We start from the raw sequence: 21,102 nt of genomic DNA on the forward strand, positions 1-21,102 counted from the left end.
GAATGGGCAACAAATATTGGCCTTGCCAGCGATACCCACATCCCATAAAGAATAAAAAAAACTCAGCGAGAAAGATCCATCTGTGGCTTACTAAGAAGGTTAAGGATAGTATTAGATTAAAAGAAGAAACTTAAAATCTTGCAAGGAATATTAGCAAGTGTGAGGATTGGGAGTTTTTTTTTAGAAACCAGCAAAGGGCCACCAAAAAGTTGATAAGGGAAAAAATAGAATGCGAATAAACTAGCTAGGGATATAAAAACTGATTGTAAGAGCTTTTACAAGTATATGAAAAGGAAGAGAGTAGCTAAAGTAAACATTGGTCCTTTCTTTAGAAGCAGAGAGAAGAGAAATTATCATGGGGAATGAGAAAATGGCAGAGACATTGAACAAATATTTTGTGTCTGTCTTCACAGTAAAAGGTGGAAGTTAGATACCAGAAATAGAAGATAACCTAGGGGCTGATCAGAGTGAGGAAATTAAGCTAATTGATTTCAGCAGAGAAAAAGTACTGGAGAAGCTCGAGGGACTAAAATCTGCCAAATCCCCAGGACCTGATGGCCTAAATTCTAGGGTTTTAAAAGAGATACTTGCAGAGATAGTGGATGCACTGGCTATGATTTTCCAAAATTCCCTAGATTCTGGAACAGTTCCAGCAGATTGGAAGTTAGCAAATATAACACCGCTATTCAAGAAAGGAGGAAAAGAAAAAACAGAGTAATACATACTAGTTAGCCTGACATCAGTTGTTGGGAAAGTTCTGGAATCTATTATTAAGGAAGTATTAACAATGCACTTCGAAAAGCATAGTTTGAGCAGAACAAGTCAACATGGTTTTACGAAAGGGAAATGCTGTTTGTTTGAGGATGTGAATAGTGAGGTAGATAAAGGGGAATCAGTAGCTATAGTATACTTAGATTTCCAAAAGGCATTGAATGAGGACAGAATCCACCCATCTCTCCTTGACATTCACTGGCATTATTATTGCTGAATATCGCACTATCAACATTCTGGGGGTTACCATTGACCAGAAACTGAACTGGACCAGCCATATAAGTACTGTGACTACAAGAGCAGATCAGAGGCTGGGAATTTTGCGGCGAGTAACTCATTTCCTGACTCCCCAATGCCTGTCCACCATCCACTAGGCACAAGTGAGGAGTGTGATGGAATACTCCCCACTTGCCTGGATGAGTGCAGCTCCAACAACACCCCAGAAGCTCGACACCATCCAGGACGGCCTGCTTGGCACCCCATCTGCCACCTTGAACATTCACTTCCTTCACCACCTATGCCCAGTGGCAGCAGTGTGTACCATCTACAAGATGCACTCCAGCAACTCACCAAGGCTCCTTCTACAGCACCTTCCAAACCGCCAACCTCTACCACCTAGAAGGACAAGGGCAGCAGATGAATGGGAACACATGACCTGCAAGTTCCCCTCCAAGCCCCACACCATCCTGACTTGAAACTATATTGCTGTTCCTTCACTATCGCTGGGTCAAAATCCTGGAACTCCCTTCCTAACAGCACTGTGGGTGTATCTACACCCCAAGGACTGCAGCAGTTCAAGAAAGCAGCTCACCTCCACATTTTCAAGGCAGTTAGGGATGGGCAATAAATGCTGGCCCAGCCAGTGACGCCCACATCCCGTGAAAGAATAAAAAAGCACAAAAGGTTAATCACTAGTTAAGGGCTCATGGAGTTGGATGTGATATATTACCACGCATAGAGGATTGGTTAACGGACAGGAAGCAGAGAGTCGGGATAAATGGGGCATTTTCAAGTTGGCAGACAGTGACTAGTGGAGTGCTGCAAGGATCAGTGCTGAGGCCTCAGCTATTTACAATCTATATTAATGACTTACATGAAGAGAGAGAGAATAATGTATCTAAGGTCGCTGACTACACAAAGCTTGGGAATGCAAGCTGTGAAGAGGACACAAAGGCTGCCAAGAGATGTAGACAAGTTAAGTGAGTGGTTAACAAGGTGGCAGTTGGAGTCTAATGTGGGGAAGTGTGAAGTTGTTCACTTTAGTCGTAAGAGTAGAAAAGCAGAATAATTTTAAAAATGTTGATGTTCAGATGAATGAAGGTGAACTCGTACAAGGAACACAAAGTTACAGGTACAGCAAGCAATTCGGAAAGCAAATGGCGTGTTGGCAAGGGGATTGGAATACAAGAATGAAGAAGGCTTGCTATAATTGTACGAGACCACACCTAGAATACCGTGTGCAATTTTGGTCTCCATATTTAAGGAAGGACATAGTTACGTTGGAAGTGCAGGTTCACCAGATTGCTCCCTGGGATGAGAAGGTTGTTGTATGGTGAGATGCTGAGTAAATTGGGTCTGTATTCTCCAGAGTTAAAAAGAATGAGCGGTGATGTAATTGAAACATTCAAGATTTTGAAGGGGCTTGACAGGGTAGATGCTGAGACCTTGTTTCCCCTGGCTGGGGAATCTAGAACAAGCGGGCACAGTTTCAGGATAAGGGGCTGAGATGAGAAATTACTTCACTCAAAGGGTTATGAATCTTTGGACTTTTCTACCCTAGAGGGTTGTGGATGCTGCATTATTTAATATATTTAACGCTGAGTTTTTGGTGTCTCAGGGAAACTAGAGATTTGGGGAGTGGGTGGGAAAGTGGAGTTGAAGCTCAAGATCAGTGATGATTCTATTGAGTGGCAGAGCAGGGTTGATGGGCCATATGGTTTAATCCTCCTATTTCTTATGTTCTCTTCTGTGCCCTGGCCCTCCCTGCCCCTTCCCCACCCGTATAATTTTATCTGTACTACTACAGCTGCTGCTGTGAAGTTTTTTTTTTCTCCACCGAAACAGCATTTTCACGTCCCCACGCTCCCTTCTCCCACATCATGGCCCATTGTACACTCTCCTTCTCATTCTTACTGAAAAACAGTGGAGCTCTTCTCCCCACCTTTTCTTCCAAGCTTAGTGTCAACTAATCAGTATTCTCGATTTATCCCCTGTCTTCTCTCTCACTCCTTAACTTTGCTTGTGCTCAGCTCTGAGAGTCATCACCGAATTGTCTCTATAAATAAAGGTGCTTCTGCACTCTCCCGCGTTACTGGTTTCAGAATAGCATCGGCAGCAGCCTGGGAGCTGTTGTCTGATCAGCTGAACATTGCTGGTGTGTGGGTTTTGGAGACCCAACGGAGGGAGGAGGAAAAGGCTTCTTAGTTTGTGGTTTACATGGCAACCTGTGATCTGCTTTGGCTTTCAGAATTCTCCAATTTGCTGGTTACGAGGAATGTCAAAGATAGTGACATACGACCACTCACAGCTCAGTTAAACCTGAGCCAGCTCAGTTTTCATCAGATAAGGAAGGAGGAAATCATTCAGGTGAGTTTGTGCTACATTCTAGTAAAGGTATTTGTTATTATGCATTGGGTTGTCTGAGATCTGTCTGCCTTTTCCCCTGTCGTCCTCCAGGTCTGTTCTGCAAGGCCAGAGTTACTGGATATCTGAAGTTGCTTCTGGCTGCACTCTTGTGCCTCGTAAACATTTATATGAAAAAAATCTTAATTCCACAGTGGTACTGAGAGGGTCAAAGACCTGTTAGGGAGCAGGTGGACCCAAATACCACTTTAAAAAAAAAGTTGCAACATAACTATCAATGAAGGAGGCCATTTGGTCCATCTTTTATCTAACAATGTCCCTACATCCTCCCCACTGGAACATGCAGTTCTTGGCTCAAGTTTTTTTTTTAACCAATTACGTGGCAGCCCATTCCACGTGTTGTTCACTCTTTCTGCAGACAAAAAATTCCTGCTGTCAGCCCTGTCCAACTCCCATAATATTGCAGGTTTGCTATCCTGCATCTCTCTATGTTCTCCTCAGATGCATCCTTCAAAGGTTGAAAAGCCTGTCAATCTAGTTTTTCTTAATCACATGTACCTGTCACATTAAAGCCAAAAAATAGCGTGAAAATCTTTTTCTCCTGTATAATTCATTAATGGTGCTTGTGTGCAGTTTATCTCAGCTTCAGTAAAATAGTGACGTGGTGTTTGAGGGAAATGCACTCAGAGTTCGTATACTGGTTTCCCTCAGTTTATTGTCGGGCCAGTTTGCTGTTTGAGATGGTGTCATGTTTGTGGTTAGATTCCTCTGGTTCAGCATGTTCAGTAACAGAAGCTGACAGGCTGATCTTTGCACGCATTCTGTGGTAGAAAAAATTTTGCTATGTTTTGTGGCCAAAGGTATTTGCCTTTGGAGTTTCAAACAAACAGAGCAAGCTGTGTGAGTCCTTGCTGGAGCACAACTCCGCGGAAGCCAGTCAACCTCCACTAATAATCCACAAGTTCACATTAGTCATCTGCAAGCCAAGGTGGCGAGGGTCAACAGGCTGTTTGACTGCAGGCAGCATCACAGCTGAACCCAGCCTTGTTTTCACCTAACGTGCACATGTAACACACTTCGATCAAGGTAAATGGGTATCATGCTCCTGGTGCGTTTGCGCTCCCTAATCTGCTCAAACTCGTGCTGTTGCAATACACCTACTGCCACCCCAACTGAGATTAGCACAGTCTGGGGATTGTTTTGCGGCTAGTCACAGCCTTACATTTATTTTTGCTACTTGGACGCGAAGTTGAGAGATTTCTCTTTTTGGGTGAAAGCTGCTTCTGGTCTGGCTTTTCTTAATGCAGTAAGAAACTGGTTTTCGTTAAGCAGTTTGGGGCAGCACCAATGGAAATAGGGGTTTCCCGACCAGAGAAAGAGTGAGGACCAGAGAACCATGGCCTCATAGCAAAAGCCACTGAAGTGCTATAAATACACATGCACCTTGGGGAGATGTTGCGGAAGCAAGTTGCAGTTACGGGTGTGCCAGTGTTATTTGAGGCTTCTTTATTCGTTACGGAGCCATGTATCCTATTCAAGTTGGCTTCACTGCAAACTGTTTTAACGAGTGATGTGTTGGAGGCCCCTTTTTTATTTTTAGGCTATTGTCTTTCCTCTTTGGGCCCCATCACAACTCATGCCATTTCCCAACCTGTAAGGTGGACATGCTTGTGTAAACTCTGAATCTCCCTCCATGTTGCCCTTAAGTTGGGTCCAGTCAGATTTGCCCACAGCGTAATGCTCAGTTATCCCGTTTTATTAAATGGCACATCCCAACAATAGTGACCCAAGTTGATTGCATCAGCTGGTTTACCAGTTCCACTGAAGCAGGATCAAGTGATACCTCCAGGAGGGCAGAATTCTGGTGAACCTGCTGACACGTGGGATTCCCTCAATGATCTCCTGGAACCAAGTTTAAATTGGTTGTGCAGAGTGGTCCTGCTCCATAGTGCCTTGATATACCAAAGCACCAGGCTAAATATCAGCAGAGAGAGCCCTTGCTGAGCATTGAGTATTCCATACAGCACCAACACTAATAATTATCTTTCATTTCTGTTTGCAGGAGCACCATCTGGGACGTGGAACAAGGATGAATATCTATGCTGGTAGATTTTGCATCCGAGGTGAAGTGGAGGAGGAGGTTGAGGAGGAGGAGATGGGCTCTTCCATTGGACCGAGCTACAGTGAAGCGAGGGATATCCGGGTGGTGTTGAAAGTGCTTGACCCTAGTCACAGAGACATTGCATTGGTGAGAAAATTGAGGGAATCTGTGCAAAGTCACAACTGCATCAGTAATCTGTCAAACGTACCACTGGGTTTTATATATGATTGAAAGAAAGAAATGCTTGCATTTCTATAATGCCTTTCACAACCTCAGTGGCCTGAAGTGTTTTTCAGCCAATATAGTCATTTTGAAGTGTTGTAAATAGGAAATGCAGCAGCCAATTTACACACAGCAAGATCCCACAAGTGACAGTGAATTTCCCTGCTTTTCTTCAGATAATAGTGTGGAATCATTTACATCCACCTGAGAGGGCAAATAGGGCCTTGGTTTAATCTCTCATCTAAAACACAGCACCTCGGACAGTGCAGCACTCCCTCGGTACTGCACTGAATTATCAGTTTAGGTGTGATGCAACCCCTGGAGTGGGACTTGAACTAATGCCCTTCTGCCTCACAGGATAGAGTGCTCCCCACTGAGCTATAGCTGACTCAGCTCTGTGTTGTGGTTACCCAACAAGAAGGTGTTGCCTCAGTGGGAAGGAGAGTTGTAACAATGGTGTTGACAGCTAAAGACTGATGGGGAAGTTGGTATGTTCTTGAGGACAGTGTCTGGGGCTGTGCAGGATATTGAGCAGTTACGACGTTGCATGGACAGCAACTCAGTCGAGGTGTTTAGATAATGCAAAAATTTATAACAATAAAAGTGAGCCCCTAGCCTTGTGATGCTAAAGAGCAGCCATCATCTTTGGTCTAAATAAAAACAAGAAATACTGGAAATACTCAGCAGGTCTTGCAGCATCTGTGGAGACAGAAGCAGAGTTAACGTAACAGGTCAGTGACCCTTCATCAGAACTGGTCACAGCACATCAAAACATCATCTTTGGTCAGCAGGTTTACTGATCACAGCCCCAAATGGTACAGATAAATGAATCAAAACAATAGGTTCAGCAGATTTAAATCAGTAATATAGAAATATTAAGTACTGGCAAGGACCATTGCAGTCTTGAAAGGAAAGTTTTAGCATCTAGAAAATGTAATCTCCCAGATGTTAGTTTATTCAAAGAGCTGCGTATTTTTGGAGTAATTTGCTTGGTGGGGTGGAATAGGCAAAAAGGTTGATGATCAAATTGTAACTGGATGTTGGAGAGGGAGAGTTTGGCTATCAGAGGGCGAAAACTTCAATCTGCTGAATGACCTTGTCTTTTTTGTACACTTTACGCAGTTATGTTTTTCTTCTGTTCATCTTGCCTTGTTTTATAGTTGAGCTTTTGATAATCCAGCATGCATGTGTATGTTTTTTATATTTAGCAGAAACTAGATTAAAGCAGAATTTATCCTTGATCAGGAAGGATCACATTCTTGTGTTTATTCCATGCTGGAACTGCAGCTTGTGCACACTGTATCAGTTTACCTTCGAGTGACTGCAGTCATTGTCATAGCAGATTGTTTGGCGTGTGTTGACTAACCTGCTTTATTTTGCTTTTTACTTTGCAGGCTTTCTTCGAGCTGGCCAGTCTGATGAGTCAAATATCTCATGCTCACCTGGCTTTTGTTCATGGAGTCTGTGTGCGTGGTTCAGAAAGTAAGTAATTTTTTAAAATCCTTTTTAAATTTCAGTCTTTAGTCTTCTATTTGTTTGAGGTGGTGCTGAAACCCTTAATAGTTTCTCTGTGATTGTTAATCCTGAGAAATGGATAATTATAGGACTCCTGTTCCCTCTCCACACCCTCTTCCCAAGTGCTCAGTTCCCAATCTGTGCAGTGGAGCATAGGTCAAGCAGGATCCCTTCCTGCAGTAAGTCATTTGGAGGGGCAGAAGAATTAAAATATTGATATATTTATTTCATTCCCCTGGTCATCCAGTAAGCTATTTTCAGCTGCCAATTCTCAGCCTGAGCAGGAATCCATTCGGCTCTGTGTCTACACTAGCTCTGAGCTTGAGTCATCCAGAACTAATCCCACTGCCCCACTATCATCATCTGCTTCAAATAGTTACCTAATTTCCATTAAAATGTTTCTGTCTCAATTAGTACTGTAGTTGCACAAGCATTTTATCCCCCTGCATTTATCCAGGCAATAGAAATGGTTTCAAGAAGCCATTAGATGTGTTTCTGGAGGGGGAAAGGAGTGAGGGATAAGATGCAAAGGCATGTACTTGAGGTTCATTTATGAGAAGGAACAAGGATGTTGTGCATAATTGCCACTTCCTGTTATCAGTAATGTGTTTGTCCTGTGCTACAGCTATTAATAAACTCTCAGCCTGTTGACAGAGCTTTTAAACTTGGCCAGCCCTGCTGGCCTGTAATTTAGTGCTCACTGTGAGGATACCTGCAAAGCACATTCTGTTTCAAGACTATCACATTACAGGTGCAATCTGCATTGCTCTGTTTTGTTGGTTATTTTGGGACCTTGTTTACTTTGTTGACTTTTTCTCTGATTGCTCAGTGAGCACATCACGTCAGCTGCTTGGCTCAATGTTAATGTTCGTCAGAACTTTCTACCTCTCCAAATAAAATCTTACACATCCTGCATTCTTTCGCACTTCAAAGTATCACGTTTTCAGTAAGGACCAAACCCATTTTTCGAAGAAAGATATAAGCTGGTCATTAAATTCTGGGTTCTTCTGACACAGAGCCAAAAATTTATAAGCTGTTACACTTATCCCGATTTTTATATTTAGCTCACTATCCCCACAGGGAATCCGTGAGCTGTGTCTTTACTGGGGCAGGGCAGGTTAAACACAGCTCCATCGCAGCAGCCAGTCACAATTCTATAGAGGACAATATGTGCGGAACAGCACCAGAGATCATTGTGTGTATCGAAGTCAGGACATGGAAATGACGAAGGTCTTAGCTCAAAAGGGTAAGCCAAAAGGCTTATAGAATGCTGGCCTTTCTCTCAAGGGGGCAGCATTACAAAGGGGAGAAAGTGATGCTCCTGTTGCACAGAGCCTTGGTCAAACTGCACGTAGAGCATTTTGTTCAGTTCTGGGCACCACATATCAGGAAGGATATATTGGCCTTGGAGGGGATGCACCAACATGATATCAGGACTTGAGGGTTAGGGGGTTAGCTTGCATTAACTAAGTTTACATTGCCTTGAGTATAGAAGATTGAGGGGTCATTTGATCAATGTGTTTAAAGTGTTAAAAGGAATTGATAGGGTAAATACAGAGAAACTATTTCCTCTGATCAGAAAATCAGGAAGATAACTTCAAAATCAGAGCTAAGCTGTTGAGTGGTGAAATAAAAAGCATTGTTTCATACAAAAGGCAGTGGAAATCTGGAATTCTCCTCAAGGCTGTGAATGCTGGGGGTCAGTGAAGTTTGTGAGATGAATTTTAGTTGGGTAAGGTTATCAGGGGATATGAAGCAAAGCCAGTTAAAAGAGTTGAAGTGCAGTTAAGCCATGATCTCACGGAACGGCAGAGCTGACACAATGGGATGAATGACCCACTCTTGTTCATAATGTTCCGAGAGGTGGTAGATGTGTTCCCTCTTCTGATCAGATCGACTGTAAAAAAAAAAATTAAGCATTTGATTCCCTCAATTAGTAGCTCACTTTTCTGTGGATGAAACTCCTGTTACTTTAAGCCCTGCGCTGCATAAACTTGGCTGCTGCTCCAGTGCATTTTTTTTTTATTTCGAAAATATACTTTATTTATAAAAATCTGTAAAAAATTACATTACCAGTTCGAAACAGCACCAAGTCAAAAAATACAAACAGTGCAAAGGTGGTCCGTTTGCTTCATTACAATCATGAGTTGCCTCACAACCCTTCCATTTCACATTTGTCATGCCAATTACATTTTTACATTTTACAGCAAATGAAAATTTTCCCGATACAGTTCGAGGGGTTTCCCATGGATCCAGCCCCTCAGTTCAGCTTGGTGGGGGGACCTTACACTGTGGTCTTTCCCCATTGAGCCTTTGCTGCGGCTGCCCCAAGCTTTAGTACGTCCCTCAGCACGTAGTCCTGGACCTTGGAATGTGCCAGTCTGCAACATTCGGTGGTGGACAACTCTTTGCGCTGGAAGACCAGCAAATTTCTGGCAGACCAAAGGGCGTCTTTCACCGAATTGATAGTCCTCCAGCAGCAGTTGGTGTTTATCTCGGTGTGCGTCCCTGGGAACAGCCCGTAGAGCACAGACTCCTGTGTTACAGAGCTGCTTGGGATGAACCTCGACCAAAACCACTGCATCTCTTTCCACATCTGCTTTGCAAAGAAACATTCCAGGAGGAGGTGGGCAACCGTCTCTTCCCCACCACAGCCGCCGCGGGGGCATTGCTCGGAGGGGGCGAGACTTCGGGCATGCAGGAAGGATCTGACGGGGAGGGCTCTTCTCACCACCAGCCAAGCTACATCTTGGTGCTTGTTTGAAAGTTCTGGTGATGAAGCATTCCGCCAAATGACTTTGGCAGTCTGCTCGGGGAACCATCCGACAGGATCCACCGTCTGCTTTTCCCGTAGGGCCTTGAGGACATTCCGTGCAGACCACTGCCTGATGGATCGGTGGTCGAAGGTGTTTTCCCGCAGAAACTGCTCCACGAAGGAGAGGTGGTACGGCACGGTCCAACTGCATGGAGCGTTCCGCGGCAATGTGACCAGGCCTATCCTTCGCAACACCGGGACAGATAGAACCTCAGCAAGTAGCGACACTTGGAGTTTGCGTACTGGAGGTCTACACACAGCTTGATGCAGCCGCACACGAAGCTGGTCATCAGGATGAGGGCCACGTTGGGTACATTTTTCCCGCCCTGCTGCTCCAGTGCATACTACGGAAATGTTGCATTGCTAAATGCACCGTGCACTGAACGAGACATTAAAATGGGACCTTGTCCACTTATTCAGGTGGACTTTTAAGATCTTGCAGCTCTACTGTAGAGCGTGGAATTCTCTCAGACTTTGGCCACATATTCCTCCCTCAGTAAAAACCATTGGCAGTCTTGATATGCATGAATGTAACTCTGCCTGTTTTTTGGTGAGAGCTGTAATTAGAGTGCACATCATTATGCATATATTTGTAAAGCCGTATATTCTGCTTGCTATTCCTGCAATGCTTACAAAGTGTTGTTTATTTTTGTATGTAGCAAGGGTGTGGCATCCCCAGGGCAACTGGAATAGGGCTGGACCCAGAACTGAATTTGGAAAAAGAGACATTGCCGGTTCAGTTAATCTTTATAAAATGTCTACATAACAAAGGTGACTGCACTCTGAGTAATTCACTGTGTGAAGTGCTTTGAGATGTTGTGGAGTCAAATATATTGATGAAAGTACATCAAAATCACAACAAGAATTGCAGTGTGCCGAACACATTGTGTTCTAATTATACCTGACTGCCTAAAGTGCAATGGGAGGAATTTAATGACAGAATCTTTTGGCATGTTGACAGGTTTTACATGGTGTGGCCTGTTTACTCCCTCTCCCTCTCCCTCACACACCCACAGACACACACATATATATTACAGGAAGATAATCACCGTCCTCATGTTGCAGATATAATTGTGGAAGAATATGTCGAATTTGGACCGCTGGATGTCTTGTTGCGAAAGGAGAGAGGAAAGATGAGCCCAGAGTGGAGTCTGACTATCATTCAGCAACTTGCTAGTGCCCTGAGCTATCTGGTATGCATCAATACAGCGATTAAAACACGTATCTGGTTTTATTTGTGTTTGTATATAAATATATATACAACACAGTTTCATAAAGTAAATGCTGTATTTGCATTGCACGTTTCTCTGCATAACTATAATTGCTGCACTGCAGAGTAATTCTTGCATGTTTCAGCTTCTGGGTGGTGTGATGAGGTGCTCTGTAAATGTCTCAGCTGCTCCCCCTAGTGTCTTAGTATGGAAGTGCACCAGCTGATCTAGACCATGTAGTCCTGGTTACGAAACTTTGTCTGTGCCAAGTTGGCACATTTCTGTTTGTGTGTGTTAGGGGTGCTACATTTGGTTCCTGCACCCCAGGCTTGGGAGGAGTTATATAAATTTAAAAAATCATCCCGGGTTCCTGCCCCTGGAGGAAAGTGCAGTTGTGTGGATGGCAGGTGACAATAGGATTGAGATCAGACATGGCTTTGATGCCCCCTGTGGTTGAATAGCCAGTCAGCACTCACTTTCTGGGTTTATGCATGAAGATTGAGTGAATGGACAAGGTGCCGTAGAGTCCAGCTAGTGTTGTTTCTTGCAGTTTGACCAATATGTACGTTTTTCAAATGTTTTACTCAGGAGGACAAAAACATGGTGCATGGGAACATTTGCTGCAAGAATGTCCTTGTAGCGAGGAAAGGACTAGAGGAAGGAAGCACCCCCTTCATCAAAGTCAGCGACCCCGGCATCAGTTTCACTGTACTCACTCGAGAAGGTCAGTCTGTGCGTTTGTGGTGTTTGAGAGCACAGGAAATTGAATTTTCAGCAACAGTGCTCTATATTGAAAGCCAGGCCTCCAGCTACATGCAGGTGAAGCTGTGTTCAGACACAGACAACGATTGCTTTCTTACCTTACACTCAGATCCCCAGTTCATTGAACGTCTTCTGTGACTTCAGTGTTCCTGGTGGCGGGAACGTTATCACATTGCTGTTTGTGGGAGCTTGCTGTGCACAAATTGGCTGCTGCGTTTCCTACATTAAAATAGCGACTACACTTCAAAAGTACTTCATTGGCTGTACGTTTGCTAAGTGCCATATAAATGCAAGTCTTACTTTTCCAAAAATCTTCAGTGAACAACCCTTGACCTTTTCTTACCGTTTAACCTGCTGATAGCTTGTCTGATCCTCCTTGCTCAGCACTGCTGCTCTCCAGGGCAGTAATATCCCTCCTATTATTAGATGGCAAGAGCTCTACATTACAATAGTGACTACACTTCAGAAAGTACTTAACTGGATATCAAGTGCTTTGGGAGGTTCTAAGGTAGTGAAAGGCTCCAGAGAAATGCATGTCCTTTCTGTTTCTTGCTGCTCCAGATGCTGACAGACTGATGCCGGAACAGTACAGTTGCTGTTAGGTTTGTACTAATGAAAGCCAGTGATTTATTGGCCATGATTTCTGCAGCTAAGCATCACACTGGCAGATTGATTACTTCAAACAGAAGGGGCTCCTGATGATGAAATGCTTCACACCTCTTAACAGGAGCTCTGGATGGTGAGAGAGAGAGATCCTCTTAAAGGCAGCGGTTCTTTATGCAAGATTTCCAGTTGAAAGGGACGATGGTAAAACTTCTCTGTAATGTGCTTATTGTTCCCACTATAGCGCTAGTCCTGTCGAGTTATGAGATCCAACAGCAGGTCAGAAGCAGAAATGACAGTGTGCCACGGTGGAACATGGTGGGGAAATGTAAAGCCCTTCACCCACCTCGTTGCGTACAGGTTGTCACAGATGCCGTTAGCATTGTGAGAAAACCTCAAGTGTTAACAGGTGCTTGAGCTACCCAGAACCGCTGATATGTAGACGGAAGTCTGTTGCAGAATATTTACACACTGAGCTGTTTGTTCTGGCCCTGTACCAGCTGGCTACAGTTACATGTAGCGATGGGAAGGGCAGATTCAATATTCATAGCAGCTTCCTTGCTTATCCTTTCCCCTTCCTTTATCAAACCTGTCAAATTGATACTTCCTTCCAGTCTTTAGGGTCCACGCAATATTCCTCAGCTGGAAATGTGGATGGACTACCGGTCCCCAGGACACACCCCATTACAGTTTAGAACCAGCCAGCTGGAAGTCTGTGTGGACAGCGTCAAGGTGACTCCCGCGCCCCTGTAAAATTTGTCTTTTATTCTCCTCCCCCCACCACAAGGACCTTGCTCGGTGGTTTTTCCTCTATATTGCCAGTCAGCTGCTCCCATCCTCTTTTGGACCTGGTACTCTAATGTCCTTGGCTGGACTGATGCCCCCTCCCAACCCCCGCCTCCCCCCACTCACTATCACAACGTCCCCTCCCGACCTCCCCGCAGTCGCTGTCGTGGCACCCCCCTCCCGACATCTTACCGTCCCAGTGCCCCCTCCCGACATCTCCCCCCGTCCCCCCCGCTCACCGGCCCCTCTTCTGATATCCCCCCCCCCCACATTCTCAGTCCCATTGCCACCTCCCAACATCTCTCTTCCTCCCACCCCCCCCCCAACTCACCGTCCCTTTTACCTGATAATGCCCCTGTGAAGAGCCTTGGGACTCTTTTACTACTTTAAAGGTGCTATATAAATGCAGGTGATTGTTGTGGATTGTCAGAAATTCAGGAGAGAAATTATAACAGATAAGAAAACAGGAATAAAAGCAAGAAATGCTGGAAATACTCAGCAGGTCTGGCAGCATCTGTGGAGAGAGAAGCAGAGTTAACGTTTCAGGTCAGTGACCCTTCATCAGAACTGGCAGAATATTTATTTATTTAGAGATACAGCACTGAAACAAGCCCTTCGGCCCACCAAGTCTGTGCTGACCAACAACTACCCATTTATACTAACCCTACAGTAATCCCATATTCCCTACCACCTACCTACACTAGGGGCAAGTTACAATGGCCAATTTACCTATCAACCTGCAAGTCTTTGGCTGTGGGAGGAAACCGGAGCACCCGGTGAAAACCCACGCGGTCACAGGGAGAACTTGCAAACTCCACACAGGCACTACCCAGAATCGAACCCGGGTCCCTGGATCTGTGAGGCTCCAGTGCTAACCACTGTGCCGTCCCACATGTAATGTAAATTTAAAAGGTTTTAAGCAAGTAAAGTGGGGGTGGGGCAGGAGTTAACAAAAGTAAAGGTGTTAATAGGACAGGGTCACCGAGAATAATTGAACAGAAGGTCATGGAGCAAAGGCAAACGGTATGTTAATGGTGTGTTGAAAGACAAAGCGTTAGTGCAGAGAGGGTGTTAATGGACAGAAAAATGAACAGCCCTAGCCCAAAGCACAAACATGAAAAAAAAAGTGGGTGGGCAAACTGAGCAAACTAAGATAAAATAAAATAAATAAACAAAAAAATATATAAATAAGAAAAAATAACTAAAAATAAAAGTAAAATGGTGGGCCCGTCATGCTCTGAAATTATTGAACTCAGCGTTCAGTCCGTCAGGCTGTAGTATGCCTAATCGGTAAATGAGATGCTGTTCCTCGAGCTTGCGTTGATGTTCACTGGAACACTGCAGCAATCCCAGGACAGAGATGTGAGCATGAGAGCGGGGGGAGTGTTGAAATGGCCAGCAACAGGAAGCTCAGGATCATGCTTTCGGACTGAGCGGAGATGTTCCGCAAAGCGGTCACCCAGTCTCCATTTGGTCTCCCCAATGTAGAGGAGACCACATTGTGAGCAGCGAATACAGTATACTACATTGAAAGAAGTACAAGTAAATCGCTGCTTCACCTGAAAGGAGTGTTTGGGGCCTGGGATAGTGAGGAGAGAGGAGGTAAATGGGCAGGTATTACACCTCCTGCGATTGCAGGGGAAGGTGCCGTAGGAAGGGGACAAGGTGGTGGGGGTAATGGAGGAGTGGACCAGGGTGTCGCGGAGGGAACAATCCCTTCGGAATGCTGACGGGAAGGGAGGGGAAGATGCGTTTGGTAGTGGCATCACGCTGGAGGTGGCAGAAATGGCGGAGGATGATCCTCTGGATGTGGAGGCTGATGGTGTGGAAAGTGAGGACAGGGGGAACCCTGTTCCAAGCAAACAGGAAACTGAGTGTAAACATCAAATACAGTAACTGAGAGATTCCAGCCATTGCACTACCATCTCTTTGTAATGTTTAGAATGAAGATGATCTCATATAAAATCCTGATCTTTGAAAATCCTTGCCTTCCCAGAGCGTGTGGAGCGAATTCCCTGGATCGCCCCAGAGTGTGTCCAGAATGTTAACAAGTTAAGCCTGGGTGCTGACAAGTGGAGCTTCGGGACAACAGTGCTGGAGATCTGTTGCAGTGGAGAAGTTCCACTGAAGGAACGAACGCTGTCCGAGGTAAATTGTAATCTGAGCTGATGTGGGGCTGGCCAAGTAAAGGAGACAAGAATTCACCCAAGTTGATCTCTTGTTGAAGGAAATGACTGAGTGGTAAATGGTGTCAGTACAGCAGTGCGTTGGGACACAGTGGAAGGAGGAGTCAAATTTGAACACAGCCACTGGTCATAGCTGGGTTGACTGTGGTGGGCAGGGGAAGAATAGTTGCTGTTTCCTTTGAGCGAGAATAAGGATCAACCCATTTATTTAGCTTCCAGCCACACGCACAGGTCACTATTGCTCGTTAAATGACACATCCTTAGTCCTGAGACCTTTCTTCAGAACTGAAAAAAGTTAGAGCTACAACAAGTTTTGAGGTAGTACAGAGACAGGGAAAGGTTGGTGGGAGGCAAGAGGAGGAATAAAAAGGAAGGTCTGTTATAGGGTAGAAAGCAGGAGTGATTAAATGAGAAAAGGGATAATGGCGTAAGGCAAAAGGAGATGAGGATAGGACAAGTCCAAGAGTCTTAAAAGAAGTGGCTGCAGAGATAGTAGATGCATTGGTTGTGATCTTCCAAAATTCCCTAGATTCTGGAAAGGTCCCAGAGGATTGGAAAATTGCAACTATAACACCTTGATTCAAGAAAGGGAGTCAGAAAGCAGGAAACGACAGGCCAGTTAGCCTAACGTGTCAGGGAAATGCTGGAATCCATTACGAAGGAGATAATAGGGCATTTTGAAAATAATAATACAATCAGGCAGAGTAAACATTGTTTTGTGAAAGGGAAATCGTGTTTGATTAATTTATTAGAGTTCTTTGAGGAAATAACAAGCAAGGTATGTAAAGGGGAACCTGTAGATGTGGTGTACTTAGATTTCCAAAAGGCATTCGCGAAGGTGCCACATCAAAGGTTACACAAAATAAGGGTTCATGGTGTAGGGGGTAACATATTAGCGTGGATAGAGGATTGGTTAGTGAGCAGGAACAGAGAGTAAAGATAAATGGGGCATTTTCAGGTTGGCAAGCTGTTATTAGTGGAGTGCCGCAGGGATCAGTGCTGGGGCCTCAACTATTTGCAATCTATATTAATGACTTGGATGAAGGGACTGAATGCAGGGTAGCTAAATTTGCCGATGACACCAAGATAGGTAGGAGAATAAGTTGTGAAGAGAACATAAACAGTTTGCAAAGGGATAGAGATAGGTTAAATAAGTGGGCAAAAATGTGGCAGATGGAGTATAATGTAGGAAAATGTGAACTTGACAACTTTGCCCATTTTGGCAGGAAAAATAGAAAAGCAGTATATTGTATGAATGGAGAGACTGCCGAGCTCTGCGGTGTAGAGGGATCTGGGTGTCCTGGTACATGAAAACAAAAATTTGGTATGCAGGTACAGCAAGTGATTAGGAAGGCAAATGGAATGGTGGTGTTAATTGCAAGGGGAATTGAGTATAAAAGAAGGGAAGTGTTGCAACAGCTATGCAGGGCCTTAGTTCGACCACATCTGTGGAGTATTGTGCCCAGTTTTGGCCTCCTTATTTAAGAAAGGATATAATTGCATTCAAAATAGTTCGGAGAAGGTTCTCTCGACTGATTCCTGGGGTGAAGGGGTTCTCTTGTGAGGAAAGATTGAGCAGGTTGGGCCTGTATCCATCGGAGTTTAGAAGAATAAAAGGTGATCTTATTGCAACATATAAGATTCTGAGGGGACTTGATAGGATGGATGCTGAGAGGATGTTTCCCCTTGTGGGGAAATCTGGAACTCGGTGATACAGTTTAAAAATAAGGGGTCTCCCATTTAGGACGGAGATGAGGAGGAATTTTTTTCTCTGAGGGTCGTTAGTCTGGAATTCTCTTCCCCAGAGAGCAGTAGAGGCTGGGTCATTGAATATACTCAAGGCTGAGTTAGTTAGATTTTCGATCGACAAGGGAGTCGAGGGTTGTGGGGGGCAGACAGCAAAGTGGAGTTGAGGCCACAATCACATTACATCAGGTCAGCCATGATCTTTTATCGAATGGCAGAGCAGGCTCGAGGGGCCGAATGGCCTACTCTTGCTCCTAATTCTTGTGTTCTTGTGTAAAGAAACAAAAGATGGGTCGAGAGGAGGTGTAAGTTGCAACAGTGATGTTGTCACCAACAGCTGCCATCGGAAAAAATGGGAGCAGTGGTTAGGATCGGAAATTGTTGAACTCGGTGTTGAGTCTGGAAGGCTTTAAAATGCCTAATTGAAAGATGAGCTCCTGTTCCTCGAGCTTATATTGAGCTTCATTGGAACAGTGCAGGAGGCCGAGATCAGAGTAGGAGTGGGGCAGGGAATTAAAATGTCAGGCAAGTGGAAGCTCGGGGTCACACTTGTGGTTTGGTCTAAGTGTAGGTGTTGCACAAAGTAGTCACCCATTGTAGAGGAGCCGGCACCATGAGCAGCACTTAAACTACACTAAATTGAAGGAAGTACAAGCATGTGGCTGTTTCACCTGGAAGGAGTGTTTGCAGCCCTGGATAGTGGGAAGGGAGGAGGTAAAAGGGTAGGTGTTGCATCTGTGGTGCTTGCATGGGAAGGTACTGTGGGAAGGGGAGAGATTTTGAGGGGGATTCCCTTTGGAATGCTGAAAGGGGAGGGGAAGATATGTTTTGTGGTGGTGGAAATGGTGGAGGATGATTCGTTGAATATGGAGGCTGGTGGGGTAGAAAGTGAGGACAAGATGAACCCCACCATTGTTCTGGGAAGGAGGGAAAGGGGTGAGAACAGAACTGCGGGAAATAGGACGGACACAATTGAGGGTTTGTCAGCCACCGTTGAGAGGGATCCTCACTTGAGAATGAAGGAAAATGTATCGGAAACACTGGTATGAAAGGTGGCATTGTCAGAACAGATGTTATGGAAACAGAGAAACGGGGAGAATGAAATAGTCATGAAAGGAAGCAGGGGTTAGCAAGTGCTGTCAAGGTAACTGTGGGAGTCAGAGGGCTTACGATGCATATTAGTTGATTGCCTATCTCCAGAAATGGAGAGAAGTTGAAGAGGGAAGAGTTGGAAATGGACCACGTGAAGGGGAGGGAAAGGTGGAAATTTGAAGCAAGTTGATGAAATTTTCCAACTTGAGGTAAAAGCAGGAATTGGCACCGATACAATCATCGGTGTATGAGATAAAAAGGTGAGTGAGGGGGTCCCGAGTAAGACTGGAACAAAGAATGTACCACATATCCCATGAAAAGGCAGGCATAGCTGGGACCCGTGTGGGTTCCCATAGCAACACCTTTTATTTGGAGGTAGTGAGTGGAGTTGAAGGAGAAGTTGTTCAGTGTGAGAAGTTCAGCCAGTTGAAGGAGGGTAGTGGTGGTGGCGATGGGGACTGGTTTAGCTTCTATTCAAGGAAGAAACGGAGAGCTCTCAGACAGTTCTGTGGGGGATGGAGGTGTAGAGAGATTGGAATTCGTGATGAAAAGGAAACGTTTAGGTGCAGGGAACTGTTAATGTGGCAGAGTGCATTGGAAAAGTTGAGGATGCAAGTGGAAAGAGATTGGACATGGGGAGGAAAACAAAGTTGAACTCGGAAGAAAGTTGAATGAGGCTGAAACAGTGGGTCTACCAGGGCAGATCTGGGGAACGAGATATAAACTGAAACCAAAATCTATCGATATTTAATGTGTGAAATTTTTAATTGCTCCCCCCCCCCACCTCATCCTCCAACCACAGCATCTTTTTGTGAGGGGGGAGTGTGTTCCAGATTAAAGTATTTGCTTTAAAACATGGAGTGCTTGACTGCATCAACAGTTCTTTATGTTGGTGCAAGCTGAGCCTGATTTATTCCTGCTTGGAAACCTTCCAAGAAATGGGCCAGTCTGCTGCCAACAGCAAGTTGAAAACCACCTAGCTTGAGGTGGATGTGTGTTAATGTCATGGAGCTCAGACCTGTTTGTTTCCTTCTGTATTTTCTGTTCTTTCTTTGAGTTCCTGTTGTGTTTGCCACACACCAATGTGTGCTTTACAGAGCTGGCTGACCGCCCGCTCCCTCAGCCTCTGAGTGTGCACTCAGCTCAGATCATGGGAGGTGTGAAGGGCGAGAAGAGAGACTGCACTGATATCCTCCACTCCCTCTCTTGTGGTATAGTGGGGTGCCCAGTCCAACAGCCCAGCTCAGACTGAAATAAAAGCAAAATACTGCAGATGCTGGAAATCTGAAATAAAAACCAGGTGCTGGAAATACTCAGCAGGTCTGACAGCATCTGTGGAGAGAGAAGCAGAGTTAGCGTTTCGGATCCGTGACCTTTCATCAGACTGAAACTTGATAGCTTGTTCATCTGTAATCACCTGACTGGCCTCTGATATTTAGATTGAAATTACGACCTGTGAACATTATAATGCCTTTTTCCAATTCCATTTTTTTTTAAAACAGAAAGAGAGGTTTTACGAGATGAAAGGGAAACTTCCGGAACCTTCCTGTAAAGAACTCGCTGACCTTAACAGCCAGTGCCACAGCTACGAGGCAAACCAGCGGCCATCTTTCCGGACGATTCTGCGGGAACTGACAATGCTGCAGCAGCAAAGTAAGGCGCCCAGCCCAGCTCCTGCTTCCTGACCGCGGCTCAGCCGGGCGGAGCTGGGAACAGTCTGTGTCTCTGTCTCTGTCACCGTCATGTTGGGCAGGGTCAGAACTGACCTCCAGAATGTTGACAGTATTTTCTGCTCTTGTTTAAGGGAATGTAGGTTTAATTACTCAAAATCTGCCAAATTCCTGCTCTGAGCTCAGCACAACCAAAGACAGGAAAATTTATGGCTAATTTCAGGAAAATCATAACATAGAGTGATCAGTTAGGATGGATTTCCAGATACAATAGCGAAGCCGAGTGAAGAAACAGTGATCAACGCAGCGAGTGATCGATGGGTGAATTCAAAATCTGGATAGTGAAAGATCATTGTGCACATTAATGACTCAGCAGAAGATTGGCTGGATTAGAGGCTGTGACTGTTATGTGAAGCAGCCTTTCTGTGTGTCATTAGGGTACTTGTACACTGTGACCAGGTCTTGTATATCTAAACAGGAATGAATGGAATGAGGATGAATTGGAAGGAATTTGCCCACAATTGGAAAGGTTACATGCAAACTGCGCTTGGCTTTTGAATCCTGTCATGTCTGTACATTCCGGGGACATAAAAAAAACTGTTGCAGCGGTGAATTTTTATACTCAATGTTCAGGTCTGTTTTATCCATTGTAATGGTTTTCAGCCCCCGTTAGTGCACCCTGCCATGTAGCTCAGTGCTCAGTTTGCCAATTGCGTTGTTTAATGAACTTCTGTCTCCTAGATCCAGATATTTCATGTGAAAATTCAGTGCCAGCTGTCTCCGACCCCACTGTCTTCCAGAAACGCTACTTGAAGAAAGTCCGGGATCTTGGAGAGGTGAGATTCTTTGCACCTGGCATTCGCCTAACTGTTGGTAAACACTGTATGTTGTGTTGGGTAACGGGTGTGAGAGGGCCCTGGACCCAATGTTGCATTTTAATAGAGCATCCCATGGTCTGTCTGAGGACATGTCCAATCTCGAGCTCTGTTAGTCAGTTTTATTAACAACTGCCAACTGGATTGAGATTGCCGGGAAATGA

General features: G+C 44.8%; 1 protein-coding gene across 1 annotated transcript in view; it reads left to right on the forward strand.

The window, feature by feature from the left end:
* Nucleotides 1–21,102, forward strand: part of LOC137355776 (non-receptor tyrosine-protein kinase TYK2-like) — a 98,703-nt gene that overhangs the window by 68,918 nt on the left and 8,683 nt on the right. Inside the window, 8 exon segments of the mRNA XM_068021279.1 lie at nt 3,239–3,357; nt 5,417–5,602; nt 7,072–7,159; nt 11,073–11,200; nt 11,807–11,942; nt 15,366–15,517; nt 19,896–20,046; nt 20,805–20,899. Coding sequence (XP_067877380.1) covers nt 3,239–3,357; nt 5,417–5,602; nt 7,072–7,159; nt 11,073–11,200; nt 11,807–11,942; nt 15,366–15,517; nt 19,896–20,046; nt 20,805–20,899 — 1,055 coding nt within the window.

This window comes from Heterodontus francisci, chromosome 43, assembly GCF_036365525.1.
Source record: "Heterodontus francisci isolate sHetFra1 chromosome 43, sHetFra1.hap1, whole genome shotgun sequence".
NCBI lineage: Eukaryota > Metazoa > Chordata > Chondrichthyes > Heterodontiformes > Heterodontidae > Heterodontus > Heterodontus francisci.